General features: G+C 40.6%; 1 protein-coding gene across 1 annotated transcript; it reads right to left on the bottom strand.

Annotated features, from left to right (window-relative positions):
• Window positions 1-6,998: 6,998 nt before the first annotated feature.
• Window positions 6,999-17,194, bottom strand: LOC147889623 (uncharacterized). The gene is made up of 5 exons (XM_087391959.1): window positions 17,025-17,194; window positions 16,007-16,143; window positions 15,631-15,779; window positions 7,669-7,735; window positions 6,999-7,570 (listed from the first exon to the last, which is right to left on the bottom strand). The coding sequence occupies exons 2-5, from the start codon at window positions 16,062-16,064 to the stop codon at window positions 7,332-7,334; spliced, it is 513 nt and encodes a 170-aa protein (XP_087248085.1). The 5' UTR covers window positions 16,065-16,143; window positions 17,025-17,194; the 3' UTR covers window positions 6,999-7,331.
• Window positions 17,195-17,990: the final 796 nt, after the last annotated feature.

Consider the following 17,990-nt stretch of genomic DNA (forward strand, 5'->3'; position numbering starts at 1 on the left):
TCAATCGACAAAAAAGTCAGCTCCCTTCAGTCCAAAAAAACAAAACGAATGCATGAGAATTGAAACGCTTACCTGGTATCAGCTTTGTTGAGGGTAGGGGGAAAGATGAAGAGCTGAGAGGGGTAGAGGGTAGAGGGAGAGATGTAGAGGTTAGAGGGTTAAACAAGGGATTGAACGCTTAAAGGGTAGAATATAGAGTAGTTTATTTTTAGAAGTGTTTCTTACTATTTTTAGTAAATAGGATAAACTAGTAATCAAACCAATGTGTTTTCCCAAAAAAAAAAAAGTAGTTTAAATCATATTCAAGCACACCACCCCCATTTTCAAAATACAATAAATTATATTGAAGCACACCTTAAAATTTGATTTCATGACCGAATTAAAAATAAAAAACACTTAACCATAAGAAAATTGCACATACCTGGTGATTTCTTTGAATTCTTGGGTGTATTCTAGAAATAATGAGAAACAAATGTGGGAATCTCGTGTTTATAGAGAAATTTTTTTATTTTTAGAAATTTCTCTATGCTCAAAACCCTAAACTTAACCCTGACTTTTATGGTCAGGCATATAATTTCCACCTTTCATTGTTGCATGGCACTTTTCAAGCGTCCCCTTTGAAGCTTGCCAAAGTTCTGCATGGGAGGTTCATTCGACACTATGTCTATCTCAATTTATTTTTCTCATAGTTCTAAGGGTGCTTCCTGTGCTACATCTTGTACTAGTGGTGGAACCTCTTTTGCAACCTTGGATGTGTCTCCTAATCCTTCATCTAAGCATGATGGTGGACATAGAAGCCCAGGTACTCAAATCCATGGACCTGATCTTCCCATTGAAGAGAATGAAATAATAGATGTCACCGCAAGCACGAGACGTCAACAAGTGCTATCAAGTATGTGGTCCATGTCTAATTTCATTCAATGGCTCTCTTTGTTTTGTTTTTGAAGCTAGAAATTATTTCTTACAAGGGACATCTAATCCAGATGGTTCTCAACGACTGTCTCGGCTATCACAACAGGGGAAGCAGAATTCAATCTCGTCTATTGAGGAGAGACTAAAGGGAAGATCAATGAATGTGGACCTCAAAAAGTCTAGCTACACAAGAGGGAGAGCTTGCATAATTCTAGACACCGCACATCTAAAAGAGACCTACAATACTCTTTGTTGTAGCAGAATGTGCGTGGTCACTTTTGGGGTTGCAAAATTGAGATTGTTATGGCAAAATTATGTTCAAATGAATAAAGATGATCAAAACTTTTATTTAGCATGGTCTATAAGGCCTAGGGAAAACAATATGAACAAAATTGTGTTTGAGTATTCATTCGGTTCTAGGATTGTTTGTCGCAAAGCATATAGACTTGCACATTGTCTTGGTAATGAAAGGCTAAAAAGATTACAAGCCCGCCTCTATAAAGACCCCTGCATTTATACAACAGGACAAATGAGAGTGCCTGGACCACATGGCAATATGGTATGCTCTTAGTTACAAGACTTTGTGCAAAAACATGCCGAGTCTCTTCCAAATAGTGACCAGTTGCACTTACCGGATAATTTCTCCAAGCGTGAGATCCATTCCATGGACAAGGATGCCATTGTTACTGCAAGTGACGAGTAATTGACATACTAGCATTTTTGTAGGATTTGGAAGAATGAATTCAACTACGTGAAGATACCAAAGCTTTGTCGCTTTGGTGTGTGTGCCACATCAGTGGACTTGAAGGCCTTGTGTAATAGAAGTCAAGGACAAGAGAGAGGTGTGTGTAATGATGACATGAAATATTCTTCTTTTTGACAAAAATCGTTTGCTTGCAACATCTAATCATTTTCTATATTTGTAGAAGAAGCAATTGCAGAGTTGCAAATGCATCGAGAAATGCAAGCTCTAGAAAGGAAAAGTTAGCGAAGCATCGCAAGAAGAGCTACCAATATCCTGATAAGTACATAACCATCATCATTGATGGCATGGATCAAAAGAAGACCAATCTTCCATACTTCAAACGAGTGCCCAAGGATTTGGAAGAGGAGAACTTCATCACATATCACATGGTTGGATGCATGATCGACCATGGTGAATTAATCCCCAAGGTTTATCTAACGACACCAAATGTAAGAAATGATCCTAATCTCACAATTTTCGTTCTTAATGATGCATTGAGCAGGTTTTAAATTTAACTTTAGGAAAAATTCTGTTAGTTCAAACTTCATAAGTAAAGAGGAGTGTTTTTATTGGGGGAAGAAATTTAATTGAAAGGCTTTTTAAATACCCCTTGAATGCACGTATATGTAGGGTTTCTTAGTAGTACACCCCTTGGGACAACTACAATGCTTGATTGGGATGAACAGTGTAACATCTAATTCGAGAACTCTAACCTAAAAAAGAGAACTCTAGGGGAATCTTTGAAAGATTCCCTCTTTTTCATGTGAATTTTACGTTTATTTGAAAAAGATGGCCTTTTTGCAGCGTGACGGTTTTTGAAAAAATACATAAAGACCATGCTTTTTCGAAATTTTGCTAACAAAGTTTTTTTGGAAAACGGGCACAAACACCTACACTTGGAATACCAAAATCGCAAAAAATACATTAATTTTTTAAAACCAATACAATAAGGGCCTATGCATCCAATGTACATAAAAGGACCATGGCATAACACATTTCAAAATCCTAAAACGGTACACGTCACATTGTTGCACAAACATACATGCTGCTGATCCTACAAAGAACAATACTCATCCTTTAATCCTACACCTTCAAATGCACTAGAGCCTAAGCTTTGTGTGGTAGAAGTTGAAGATCCTTCCTCCTCTAGACTGTCCACTAGAACATTCTCTAAGTCAACCTGGGCAAGTTTAGCTACCACCCTCTTTTTTGTATGGACCCAATCTCTCATGCATATCAAAATAATTGGCATTTCATTATCATGACTTTCATGCAGTGGTTGGTCCTCCACAAGATCCTCCTCTACAATGGACTGCTTCGTCCACCATAGTGTTTTAAATTGATTGGTTCAATCTTAATCATAATTGCATCTAATTTCCTTTATGAAAGTGGCTTCATTCTTTGAAGACTCACTACTCTCAAGCTAGCCCTTGCACCTTTGTATTCCCTCAAGTCTTGCACCTTTGTGTTCCTTTCTACAAGCATTGTAAACCTTACATCACCGTCTTCCCTAGAAGCCGTGCACCTTTGTCTTGTTTCCTACAAGCCTGCACCTTGATCTTCTTCCTCGCAAGCCTCTTGATCCTATTGCTTACATTGTTGCATTATGGACGACATTGCAAACTCCAAGCTCCAAACCCCACCATCTAGCTCCTCCACCACACCTCACATCATGCCATCCCTTCTTTGCTAGTCTTTAAATCATGACATCATGCATCCACTACTCTAGGTTTTAGCATGCTTAGCTGACAAGAAAAGCATCTTTTAAGACAATGTGCTTTTAGCTCATTTTTTAAAGCCCAATATAATTGAAAGCAATATTTAAATGTCAACAATTTTTTGAAAGTCCAGGATACCGGGAGGTTAGTAGAGGGGAAAAAACACACGTGCACTCGATTGGAAGTGAACTGCCGGCCAGGTGCTAGGATATTTGTTGCTTTTGTTTGCTCAACCACATGAAAAGCATAGGCTAGGACGATTCTCACCACAACATCATAGATGAACAAGGATTAGATATTCACATAATCATGTGCACTTTTTGCGTGATTTATGTAAGTGAACATCTTTTCCACAAATTGCCACATGCAATAATGGTAAAACATTTCCAGGTTTAAAAAATAACAAATCCACAATCTATATGTGATAGTTTTGTCAGTACTCCCAATAGATGGTAAATTTATCACCAAGAAATGGGCCTTTATTGTCAGCAGCAAAGCAAGTCTTAGCACCAATAAAGGCAATAGTACCGGAAGCAAAGATCTTAGAAGACTCAACCATCATAGTGTAACTATTACCATTGGCTAGAGTCCTATACCATCAGTAATGTTACCTCTAATGTCGATGGCAATTCCCTTGGTGCTGGCAATAGAGCCGTTAGCATCAGTAACTTTTGTGCTGCTCTTTCCACCATGCCTATATAAGGAGCCCACAAGACCATTTTTGCTAGTTTGGATTTAAGAAGTAATTTTCCCCTCTTTTCTTAAGATCAATGTAAGACCTGTGCTAGGGAGTGGTTCTTGGTCTCTATGTCCACAAAGCAAGGGACTAGATGGGACTACTGCGGAGGTGTAGGTGGTTGGACTCTCTTGAAGAGGGAGGTGGTTTTTTCTCTTCTTCTTCTTTGCATGCATTTTGTATCATGCACAATATGTTGTACACAACAAGTTGCACTAACATGTGATTATTCATATGCCGATATTATATGCAATTTGCAAACTTTTGCACATCCTTTTCTACATAATGGAAGGTTACACTGGCTCTAAGCGTAAGCGTGCTATGTTAACAAAGACACAAAGATACTTTATTATGTGCTTGAGAGAAATTGCTAGAGCACATAAATAGTATGTCTAAGAGACATGGAGGCCACAAGATACTTAGCTAGGTGCTTTGAGAGAAATTGCTAAAGAACATAAATAGTATGTCTAAGAGAGATGGAGGCCACAATAGTGAGCCCAATAGGCTACACAATTTGAAGAGCAAGGTTTTAGAGGACATAAAGAGGTTGCCTGAAGCAGATGCCCAAACTTTTGTGCTTAGGAGTATGATGTGTTTGTTTGGATTGAATACCTCATCGGCAATGTCTACACAGTTTGGGGAATCATGTGCTACAAGACCAACATTTGTCGATGATGTCGTACATTGCATATCTATAATGGATGAAATATGGGATTTACATAAAACGTAAGTCCAATGATCTGAAAAGAAGATCCTTTTGATTGAGATTTGGGAGAAGAAGTTAGCTTCAAGGTTTGGGATGCTAGAGGAGCGAGTTGAGAAAGATGTGGAAGGAGGCACTACGGTCTTAAAAGGAAAAGTACAAGGAGATGACATGAAAAAATTTGAAGTCCCATGATCTGACAAGAGTAGCCTTTTGATTGAGATTTGGTATAAGAAGTTAGCTTCAAGGTTTGGGATGCTAGAGGAGTGAGTTGAGAAAGCTGAGGAAGGAGACACTATTGTCTTAAAAGAAAAGGTACAAGAAGATTACATGAAAAAACTATAGTGCATAAGAAATGGTATTGTTGTGACATTTAGCACAAAGAAAGAGATCCATCTTGGTGGAAGCATTGAATCTAGAACAAATTGGGTCCATCTATTAGGTTGTCCTAGTCTATTATAACAAATATGATATGCTGGCAAGTGGTACAAGGAAATTGCAAGACTTATAGACGAGATGCATAAAGAGAGATGGCAAATAGCACCCTATTCTCATCTGAGTTATTGTTGTTGCTACCCAAGAAGAGCTCCTCTGGACCATCACACCATACTTGAATAGTCGAACCTTTCTCTTTTTTTTCTCAAGCTTCCATTTAATGAAGTGTCCTTTAGGCATTATGTTGATGTGCACTTGAAGAAAGGAGCAAAGATGAACGTGTATATAGAAGGTAAGCTAGAGATGCAATCAAAGGAGGAGCTCTAGTACAAACAGTCAACTTCTTTTGTGCCAATGTGCACCATTAAATCCATGCTCTCCTTGGTGCATAATATACTTGCATCAAGCATAATGGTTCCCACAAACTTCTTAAGTGGTGCACGAATCAAATTCTGTTGTACCAATGTGTACCACTTAATCGATGCTTTCCTTGCTAGACTAGCACACTTGCATTAAGCCCAATGGTTCCATAAAAACTTTTAGGACCGTAGAAAGGCCTTCCGAAAAATGAATCGCTAGGAGAATTGAGTAATGAGAATTAGGCATCGTGTTCTCCAACACAAGCAAGAACATGCTCAAAAACACGTGCTTGAACCAAAATTATGACTTTTTGCACTAAAAGGGAGATAAAGTCCATATTAGAAAGTGTGACCTTACTTGGATTATCATCAAAATGGTGTAATTTTTCAACTTGGTTGTTACACATGCCTAACTAATCGCTTTTGAAGACCATTGTGCTATACGTTGGTCATAACTATACTCTAAAGCTTGCAAAATAATAATAGAAGACAAATTCTTTATGGACACAAATTCTTTGAACATATATCTATTATGATGATATAATAAAATCATATTTTGTAAATTTGCATGTCATGTCTCATATCATGTAGCATCATCATGCATCGTATAACATTGCATCATCATATTGCATCGTCATGCATGAAGCAAGCATGAATACTTGCTTTTGGCTTTTGGGAGTAACACAAATTATGGCCAAATCTATGAAGTACTGCTTCCAAGCCAATGGTATAGTATCCTATGGCATATTTTTAGGCGTTTGAGACACAGTCCTATGATGATAATTAGCTCATAGTGATTGAAGTAATAAGATCAAGATTTCTCCTCAGCTGTTTAAGGTCATTGAGTGCAATCATATATTTCCTGCTTTAACATACAAGGTCCAAGGCTATCAGATCTCCTTTAGCAAGAAGCATAGTACCAAATAGGTTTTACACGCTCGCTGGTATGTAAAGATGAACTTTCCATATGAGAACATGTCTTCACCTAACAGATTTAGTTCAGGTTTTTCATCCAGAATACTTGGGCTGATTCCTCCATTATATTCCAACTTCTTGTAATTAAGAATGCTTCTTTTCTAGCATACAAGGCAAACGTTCCACCATTGGCCTTATTATGGGATGTTCGAATTAATGGGAACTACTCTACCAACAGTAAATAAATATTTTAAAAAGATTTCTAAGACAATACTTTAAGCTCTTTATCAATCAGCCTTGCACAATCTCAACCAGGACAGAAGTGCAAGACAATCCACTTGTGAAGGTTAAGATGCATGCCGTGACTGAGTGACATTCGAAAATAATGTGTAGACACGGGAGGGGGGTGCATGGAGTTCAAATGGGTAGTCCGTTTGAAATGTGTAGTAGCTTGGTAAAAGATTTCCAAGCAGTTTCAAGCTTAAACTTTGGTGTAAGAATTGCATTAGTTCCAACTTGATTCTGAAACATTCAATTTGATGAGTTCCAAATACCATTCAATAAAATATACACGATTGCCTAGGAAGGCAGCTCTATCAACAATTAAGGACTAATTTGACATGTCTTATTCAGTCCAGTGGGGCCTTGTTCACATGTTACAAACATGCAGAAGGGATGCTGAGGCCTTTACGCAACAGAACAATCGTTGTATGGAAACAAAAACCTCCACTAGCCATGAACTCCATCACAATTAACACTGCCTTCATAAGACATTATCTCAAGAAAAATTGTAATTGCATCACTATGATCACTGTGTTTGAGCCTGACGCATTTGTTTTAGCTTGCTCCTAGTTAAATTGCTGTGCCTGTAAGGTTTTTCTTTCTCTTTGTCCCTGATAAAAGCAATCATCATAAGTAATCCCCAAAAGAAAAAGCCACCTGCCCAACCTCCTCCACCACCTCCTCCACCACCACCACCACCACCACGGCCAGGTCCACCTCCAGGACCACTGTCATCAAGTTTTGGAAGATTCTCCTTTTGACGTGCTGCAAGTTGATCATAGATATGAGCATTATCTCCACGAATCAATCACCAAGCAGGTACAAAGATAGGATATAAATTGTGTGTAAATGAGAAAGGTTACCCTGGACAGGAGTTTTGACAGTAACAGGGTTTTGGACAGTCTGCTGCTCTGCAAGGCACCTTGCTCGCTGCAAAAAAGAATTAGGTAAGAAGAATTATAAAGAGGCAAAAAATAACACGCACCTGTATACTGCAAAGACCCTCCTGAAAAAACAGTCTTTTTTTTTAACCTACAACAGAAATCAACATCTATAAACACAAACAGCCCTACTTCAACTTGTCCTGCCAATAAGTTGCAGTCTTGCATTTCCCTTCACAGACAAGCAATTCTATAATGACTCCTATCAGAAGCTCAAATTTATTTCTTCAAGGTGTATAAATACTATAGCACCTTGACTTATGGTATTCCTTGAAACCATTGAACTTAGTCATGCAATGGATGCCATGAAATAACACTGAGAAGGAGAGAGAGGAGAGAGAAAGGCACAAGAGAACTGCAAGTGATCTCTGGAGAAAACCCTGCTAAACTGGGGGGAAACCACGGAACCAACAGGCTGCTCGAGAGCTCAGAACAAACAGGTCAACAACCAAGTGGAAAGGAGTGGATGAACTGCTCCACTACCCTGCTCTGCTGCACTTCTCACAGATACACATAGGCTTGTATCTATGAGAAGTGCAGCGGAAATAAAAGGGCCCGCTACAACTGGGGGAAAACCACAGAACCAACAGGCTGCTCATGAGCTCAGAACAAACAGCTCAACAACCAAGTGGAAGGGAGTGGATGAACTGCTCCATTACCCTGCTCCTCAGGTGCTAGACTAGGCTGGCTCTACTCCTCTGCCAGGCCCTCCAATGAGATGATGAAATGAGGGCTGAGGGGGGGCCTATAAATAGCTCCCAGCCCCTCCCTAGTCGGCTGCTAGGCTAGGGTCGACCCCTGCTGGTAGGGGGGCCGACTGCAGCACCCAGGCCTGGGCACACAGCCCTACAAATGGGCTCCTAGGGGGGCGACCTCCTGCCCTGGCTCCACAAGGCCCTATATGAGGGCTGCACCCCTGCTCACCAACAGGCCGACCTGAGGGCCAGTAGCAGCCCCAGGTGGCCAACTATATGCTGCTGAAAACAGGCCTCCACACAGAGAACACCTCCAGGGGCTGCTCACACAGCTCGCAAGCGGGTCCATGAGGTGCCCTGATCAGCAGGGATTGCAACCCTAGGTGCCTCCAAAGCCAGATGCCCCGCCTACACAGCCTTAGACTACCCTCACAGGGGGGCGCTCTAGGCTATCCTCACACTGAGCGGGCACACCCACAAGCAAGGCCCTCTCTCTTTAAGGTGACATGTGTTGCCCTCCAACAGTATTATCACCACCCAAACGTTTGTTAATTTCTCCAAGGCAAAGATGATAATAAATATATGTAGTCTTATACATATACCTTTGTAAGACTAGAATAAGTCCAATCATACTTTTTGTTGTTTTAAAGATCAAAAATCTACACAGAAAATAAAAGAGAAAATGAAAGAGAAGAAAAAAGAGGTAAACAAAAACTTTTATGAAAAACAAAAGGAAGACATACTTAGCAAGCAAAGCAACACTTATGTCGTCATAAGTGCCCAAGCATAAGCAGCTATACTAAGTTTCTAAAGACCCGCGGAGTCTCTTGGGCAAACCCAGTGCTTACTAAAATATGTTAAATAAACAAAAGAGAAAGAAAACAAGAAAAAAAGAAGGAAGCAAGCAGGTGACTAAGCAAAAATAAACAAGCAAGTCAAGAAACAATCTCTTCCAAAAAACTGGAATATCGCTTTCTCTCTCTCTCTCTCTCTCTCTCTCTCTCTCTCTCACACACATTTAAAACATAAAAAGCTAAATGGCCCTTTACACTTATGTATCGTTTCCTACAAAGAGGCGAAAATACTTAGAAAGCACAAGCATACTCAAACAAACTCTCTTTTGAAACTAAAAGAAAAACGGGCTATTCAGCTCCTCACTTTTTGTTTTCAGCTTATGTTCAATCATTCTAAACATACCTAAGGCTGATACACCATAGATAAAAGACTTCATATCTAAGATTGTGCGTTCTTTTTTCATTATTTTCCTTGGATTATACCTCTTGTGTAATAGTAAAGTGATCAAATTACTACATTGAGTGATAAAATACTCCTTAGTTGTACAAAGGCGAAAAAATCTATGGAATTGGGAAGAAATGACTCCATATTTTGCCAAATCAGAGATGTTTGAGTCAATGTGAGGCATTTTTATAATGTGTAAACCACTATATTCAGGTTGTTCACGTTTATCGTATATATAAACCTCTAATCCTATGGTAGATTGAGAAAGTCTAAGATCTAAGAAAACACAAGAATCCCCTCTTGAAGTGCAGTTCAGTTCACAAGAGTCACGACGATAGATTCCTTCTCCAAAACCACTAGCGTCTTTGTACATAAAGTCTTGAAAGTTAGGAAAATCTGGTACAAATAAATCATCTATAAAACGCCTGACTTGGCTAAGCTTATGTCAAATGATAGGGCAGGTATTGATAGAAATAAGATGTTGCATAAACTCAAATTCATAAGTGAAAAGATAAAAGTTTGCTAAAAAGAAGGCACAATTAGTGCCCATGGGGATTCCTATAATTTGTTGAAACAAAGAATCACCTTTTGTGATGTAAAGATTATCTAAAAGAAAATCTATCCAAGAGCAAACATCTTCCACACTTACTACCTTTGTGTATCTTTTCTTTTTAGAACCTATGTCATGATCTTTATTTTTTAGCCACAAAAAGTCAAAGCATAAGGCTGTTTTCTCAACTTTTAGCACTTTGCATCTATCTTTGTCAAATCGTAGCTTGAAAACTTCAACCACTAGCTTTTTTTTTCTAAACTTCAGGTCTTCTAGCTCGATCTTTGTGTAAAGCATGGTAAAATCATAGGTTTGAAGGAGAATAGGAGACTCTTTTTCCTGAATGCTTCGAGAGGAATTAAAAAATTTTACAATAGGAATCACTCCTATAGAGTCATTTAAAATCCAGCTTGAGTACGACGGGACATCTGCCTCTTTTAATAAGTCCCTCCAAAGTTCATGGACACTAGGCAACATGGCTTTAAAGCAGTAGCTTAGCCATTTAGATACATCCGTCAAAGTAGTCTCACAAGCAGCTGCAATAAATCTTTCTAACCTTGTCATCAATACCATGAACAAATAAAGCCAATTTCCAAGACTGTTTCATAATGTTTTTCACTGATCCTTGCTGAGTTAGATCATACCTCCTGCAAATATATTGATCTCTACTATCTAGTAAAAGGAGATATAAAAGATCTAGACATTTCAGCCTTGTACTCATCCCTAGAGTTAAAAGTTGTTCCCTCTTGCTGTAGGTGCCTCCACCATGAGTGGGCATAATCTTCAAGATGAAGAACAGCAAATCTGATCTTACCTTGATCACTTTTTGGATAGAGAAGGAAGTAGTCATCCATCTTGCTGAGCCATTCCTCCAATTCCTCAAGAGAGGTGGAATCCCCTTTGAACTTGGAAAGTATAATCTTGTCTTTCATATCTTGATGAAAAAGTCCTTTTGGTATCAATAGTTTTAACTGTTTGTATATACTCCTGGAATGTCAATACTGACCTAAGGTCTGCTGGCAAAATGGAATCTCAGAGACAACTCATCAGTTGCTGCACTGTCACCATTACTAGCCTTACCATGTGCAGAATCCTTGACCATATGAGCAGTTACTCCACTGGCATAATAGGTCTTTCGGGCAGAAGCCATAATACCCACTGGGTTAGCTACACGCACAGGATCAACTGTCTTAAGGCCTGATCAATAATAGGTCAATTTCCAAGGAATAGCAGACTGTTTCAAGTCTCCGTTTGCACAACAAACTGTATAGAGACCTGTGTAGGACTTAGAATGGTTTGGACAGCCAATTCTCTGTCAAAGCTATAGACAGAAGCACTGCTTGGGTTTAATATATCAGTGTGATAGAAGAATTGAACAATAGATTCACTATTCATACAACAATACACTGCTGTAGCCAAAATTCATCCATATAAGGGTCAAAATCAATAAGTCTCCCTCAATTTAGCATATATTGGGAAGTATGCAGATGAACCAGTACCAAAAGCCCCAAATTCCAGTCTTGCCCTAATTTTGCAGGTCAAATTTTTGAGAAAAAACTTGAAATTTCTCACTTGATTAGGTGATCCTTATGCTAAGAATGAACCATAGAGCGAATCAAGAGTAGAAAATCATAACATTGCACCTGGATTGCAAGAAATTGCTAGAACATTTGGCAAATAACTGTCCCGCGCTAGCTGTTGCAACTGAATTTCGAATTTCTCAGAAACAAAAAATCAGATCACTATCAAACTTTATCAGCTGCATCCATGGAGCTGGTCAACTATATGCACTAAAGCTGACCCAAAATGGAGCTGTAAATCTGAAATTTGCAGCAGTTCTTCTATGCCAGCCAGTCAAAATTGCTCATAACTCCTCCATTTGAGCTTAGGTCTCCACGAAAGTGTAGAAGCAGCACCTAGAGACTATGGCGACCAGAACAAGCCAAATATGACATGATTTGGTGCATTTTACCAGGAGATCGTTGACTGGCTGTTTGTTCCACCTGCGTCTGGATTATGACTGCAATGTGGGGTCAAACCCTAATAATTTCGTGATTCCAGCACATAGGGAGAATCAGGAAATCAAGATCATTCCATTGATACAAAAAACCCCAAAATCTGAGCACTTTGACAAATAGGGTTTCCTACAGGCTGACACGTGGCAGCGGTTGACAGACACCTTCCCAAGACAAATTCTTGCACAGGGGTAGGGATGAGGGTCATGAATCCATGCTCCAATTTTCAGGCAGAATGATGGAAATTCACCCACCAAATCCCAACAAAAGTGCTCTGATACCAATGCAACAAGACTAAAGATAGTCACCACTAACTAGGCAAACTAGGATAAAAATATAGCAGGAAAGTTAGGCCAGGGTAGTACCTTCTGAGTTAGGGGAAGAGTAGGAGTGGTAAGTCGTGGGCTGGACTTACACAGGAGCCTGTAGTGGGCTGTACAGGGACAGGACAGGAACATTTCTTTTTGGTTATGCACATCAAGTAGCTCAGCTATCTTGAACAGCAAAGCAATTGTTTATACCAAAGATCGTGAATGGTCAAGTACAGCAGATCCCCCTTTTATAGGTGTGGCCTGGCATCAATTACAAGTCTACGTATGGGATAGCCAGCCTGTGATGCCACGTGGCAACTTATGGCTCCCCTTAATAGAAGAACTATTTATCTAGAAGCCATTAAAGAGGCTAATTAAACCAGTAGCTAACTAAGGAAACTGCCTTTGCTACAAAATGAGGTTTGAGGCAAGTAGCAGGTAAATGATTTATATACATACATGCAAGAGAGGAAGCAGGACAGAGGATGAAAAAGGAAAGGGGTGAGGGGGGTAATGTATGTAAGAGAGATATAGAGGCAGTGATGAACAATGATGGCATCTTATTAACCTCTTTGGCATGAACCTAGAGCCACCATATCCAAGATCGACTGACAGTGGGGGAAACATGAGTTCACTCCTTTCGTAGGCCCTGGACCTGACCCACCCAATTTGCAGGCCAACCTGAAACATGGCACAACCTGCTCTCTACTGCCCCACTTGCTGACATCAGCCAACTGCTGACATCATGTGTTTGCTGACATGGCTGCCTGCCAGCAGCCTGCTGATGTGACCAACTGCACTCAGCAGTCCAGTTCTGCTATGATGATATGGCAGCCTGCCTAGCTGCCCCCGACCTGATGGCATGTACAGCTGCTGACATCATTCCATACCTTGCTGTGCAGCAACCTGCCCCAACCTCGGCTGGAAATTTAGTCAACTGACATAGGCTGATTTGCTGAAGCATGCACACGGCATGCAGCAACATAGAATAGCCAAAATATCCTACTCAAGACTGTCAAGTACAAAGAAATGCTCACAAACGCAACCAAGTGCAGCACTCTACCTACAGCTAAGAGGCTGCAAAATTGAGATCCAGTAGAGTGCATTTCTGCTGTCCTTGTGTGTGCTAATCATTCGGTAGGATGCTACAAGAGTGGCATATGTGCTCCTGATACAAGGCTTGACTGTCCCCTCTGGCAGAAGCCTGACAGACTGACATATCGAAGTCTGTTCACAGACTAAACAATCACAGAGCAAAGTCTGTCTACAGACTGAGGTGGCCCCTATAAGTAGCCAGCCCCCAGCCACCACAACGTTGTCCCTGTGGACAGCCAAACCTGCCCCAGATCTGTCCCACAAGGACTGGTAAACAGCCCCACATAGAGCCCAAAATGGCAGTCATAGATGGACTGTGCAGTCCCACACGGACTGCATGCACTGCCCATGTGGCATGTGGATAAATCCCTAAGATGATACAAGCAGTGATGCCTCCTTGTATCAGGGCTCATAAGTTGGTCATTGACACTTAAAATCTAGCACTCTCAATGACAAGATCTGGGACCTACTCCATGCAATGTGTAAGGTGCTCCTGCTGATTTGTGGTAAGAGCTCTCATGAACATGTCGCAGGCGCTCAAAGGATCCGATCGTCTTGCTCTTCTTGGAACAGCTCCCAATGGCACCCGTCCTCCAAGTGCTCCATTTGAACATGAAACACTAGGTCCACCAGAATCACCACCACGTTATCCACAACCATTTGACCCTGACCAAACTGTAAGCCAATGATAACATCGCTCTAGAGTCTGAACTTTGCCAAAGACGTGACGAGTGACCGACGTCCCTTGTTGTGCCACGGAATGGCCCTAGACCCCAACAAGACACTGAATTCTGAAGTCTCCAACTGTCGCATATACCAATCTCCAACCCAATCAGAATCACGATACCCACTGCGTGTTGTACCCTTATGACAAGAAATCTACATGAATCTTTAACATGACTAAGTACACTTTCATATTGTCAATCCAATCTTATACTGTGCAATGAAACATGAACTCTCCATCCTACAAAATCTACTTTTACCAATGGCTCTGAAGTCTTCAACTAATTGACACAACAAGAAGTGCATTCTAGGATCCATGTACTTGACAACTCAATGGCACAATTGGCAAACCAATCAATATGTTAGAAATCAATGCTCCACTCTCATTAACTACGCAGGTACCAGCAAGCTCTACTTTGTTTATGAGGAGAAGGCATTGATTTGTGTTACTCTCACGTCCATTGCCTCTGAGAGAGGGCCACATTCTCTTGGCTGGCCACCACTATTAGTCAGGACCCTTTGACCACTCAAGCTTTGGTTCCCAATTTTTGGTGATCATCAAGCCCCTCTATAATCATAGTTGTAAACTATATTATTCTATTTGTACGGAATTTTCCAGAAGTATGGCACATACGGACTACCTTAACATACTCCACTAAAGAGAAAACATAACCGAAAAACATAACCTACATGAAAAAATGTATTGTCTCTTCGTATGTGCCGGCTCTATGTCTGCATTCTTCCTCAACCCATACCAACACTCATCGCTACCCTTTGATCCATCATCCTTGTATGTGAGCCTTAAGTATAGTCTAGGCTCTAGCAACTATGATCGCCGAAGCAGCCACCTTTGAAGATTTTCAAGTGGACAAAAATAGCAAGACACTTAAAAGCAATGGACATCAGCCAATCAAAGTTCGACCTGATTACAACAAGAAAGGATGGAATAGATGCATGATTCTAGGGATCATTCCCAAGCTTATTACACCAAGTCGCATGGCCTTCCTGACAATGGCCTCTAGAGCTACATCATCTCCACCCATGCCAACAACCTCCTCCTCTAGGAAGGACTGAGCTTCTTGCGAGAACAAGCACCGTCTCAAGATGTGATCCTTTCACAACTTGTACACTTGCCCTACAATGAATTTGAAAGGGGCAACTTGAATGCCATTTGGAGCCATGAACTTTAATTTCTGTCACAGCATGCATCAACTTAATACAAGGAAGAGCAAAAACAAATAATGATCAAAACTCACCGAAGCAACATTGCAGGTGCTTGCAAGAGACATGGATATGCATGAGGAACGTGATGGCCTTTGTGCCACATCATCAACCTCCACTCTTATGAGATTTCCAGAAGTTCCAATACCATTCAAGCTGGTCACTGAAGATTGAGGACGTGCATCTGGAAAACCATACTTTCCCACATTAGCTACAATCCACCCCCCCAAAAACAATATAGGTGACATAAATTTCCCCCAAAAAGAGCTTCTCCCAACCAAGAGTTCTCTGCATACATCTCTCAAGCATTATTTATCTACTGTTTCGGGTTCCAATTCCCCCCACTTGTGGAAACGTTTCAATATCACCAGATATTTAATAGACCCAATGCGTGGGTACAATCAAACTCACCAAGAGCATGCCTAGGAGGATGCAAGAGTGCAGCAGAGGCTGCAGACAAAATTGCCATCTAGGAAAACGTCTGCAACGCGATGGATTGAACAATCTTGGTCCTCAAATACCTCAAGAAATTTGCTTAGTATCCAGACCTGTCATGAGCCAAAAAAAATAGTTTAAATGCTAAACTGTAAAAGGTACTCAAAAAATCAAAGAGAGCCATAGAGGAATAAATCACAGACAGAAGAGCATGCCAAAAGAAATGAAACTCATTGTCAAACAACTCTTTACAAACCTCCTTACAAATATGAGTCAAGATAATTGCCAATAAAGCCTAAAAGGGCCTTGAAATAAAAGGACCAATGAACTAGGGACAGAGTTTCTCAAACAAAGCTTTCAAACTTTGCATCTATGTGTACAGCCATGCTACAAAATACAGTCACTACAGAAGGGCATCAACAAGAAGGTACTGTGACTGTGCATGTAAGAATATAGCTATGCAGCATGTACGCCTCTATTGCATGTACTTAATGACATACTTAGATACATAAAAACCACATTTAAAAACCTTTCCTATCTGGTTCGTGGTCTGACGGGAACGACACAGGATAATAGCACTAGTTCAGGCAAAAAATATGGCACTGGGGTCTCGTATGAGACAAAATCCTAAGCCTCTCAAACAAAGGCGGCAGGATCGAACCCATCCACCCTGACTCCATCGGATGTCCTACAAGCGCCTGCAGTCTGATTTATCTGCATGGACAGAAAGTACATCTGTACAAACGGCTTCCGCCGAACACATAAATCCGGAGGGCCTCAACTATGGTGACTTATATGGCACACAAGTCCTCAATTCTATGTTCTGTTTAAGGAAGCTAATAACTTCATGTAATTACTCTGTCCACCGGATAAATAAGCGTAAATTACACAAATGGGACGCCCATTGTTAGCATTATAGATAGCTACTGAGAACTACCTAATCGCGTTTTGTTTCTTGCCAATAACCAAAAGCTGCAAGGAAGGGCGTCCTCACCTGCTCGCCTTCCTTTGATTTATGCTATGGGCGCCTCATTAGAAGTCTTTTTCCAACCTCTTGTAAAGCGTTACCTTTGGTCGGGCCAAAACGCTGAGATCATGAACATCAGAACTGGGGTAGGCAGAACAATACTAGGGTTTTCGAGATACCATTATTTTCTAGTTACATATAAGAAACACCCACGTGGCAGCTTGGAGAACAAGAGCTTTGGGAAATGTTGCCACGTGCCACCCTCGGAATTGGATTACCACCCTAGGACTTTTAGAGACTCATCTCATTCACATGATAACCATATACATTAAACAAATTTAAGGTTAGAGGCATTAAGCCTTGACTAAATCCTAAGGTTAGAGGCATTAAGCCTTGACATAGGATTTAGTTACAAAAAACATTTTTTTGGGTAAGTGCATCATGTGTGTGTGTGTATGTGTTTCTATGTGGCAATATGCATAGGTATATATGTGTGTGTATCCAAAGACATATACAATCAACGTTTATATAATGAATATGTGTATGCTTATCTATGTGTGTGCACACACACCATGGTGTATCTACACACATGCACTTTTTTTTTTATTTTTTGGGCATGTTTGAGTGTGTGTGTGTGTCTCTACCTAGATGTGCATGTGACCTCTGTTTATGTGTATGTTTGCTCACACACTCTCTCTCTCTCTTTTTGGTGAAAGCAGCACCAACTACTCCTTGTGGAGTTTTATGGTTCGCAACATCTTGGTTGGCAAACATCTATGGGATTATGTCAATGGAGATGAATCAAGGCCAGAAACTGTGGCTGCACCTGTCACTCCCACTCAAGGTGGAGGCAAGGGCAGAGGTCACGGTGCAGGACAAGTGATAGGAGCAACAACTACTACTTTGATGGCTCCCACAGCAGAACAGAAAAGGTGGGATCACAAGATGCACAAACTCTTTCAGTTATTTCCTTTTTTGTCAAGAGGTTTATCA

Source organism: Dipteris shenzhenensis, chromosome 20, assembly GCF_047967505.1.
Source record: "Dipteris shenzhenensis isolate YYH24624 ecotype China chromosome 20, Dip_SZ_1.0, whole genome shotgun sequence".
NCBI classification, from domain to species: Eukaryota; Viridiplantae; Streptophyta; class Polypodiopsida; order Gleicheniales; family Dipteridaceae; genus Dipteris; species Dipteris shenzhenensis.

Bases quoted from the DNA above. Each gene is read 5' to 3' on its own strand.
- LOC147889623 (XM_087391959.1), bottom strand. From the start codon at position 16,064: ATGGCAATTTTGTCTGCAGCCTCTGCTGCACTCTTGCATCCTCCTAGG. The intron at 15,780-16,006 runs GTGAGTTTGATT...ATGGTTTTCCAG, and splicing joins TCCTCCTAGGCATGCTCTTG to ATGCACGTCCTCAATCTTCA. The intron at 7,571-7,668 runs GTAACCTTTCTC...ATCAACTTGCAG, and splicing joins TGTCAAAACTCCTGTCCAGG to CACGTCAAAAGGAGAATCTT.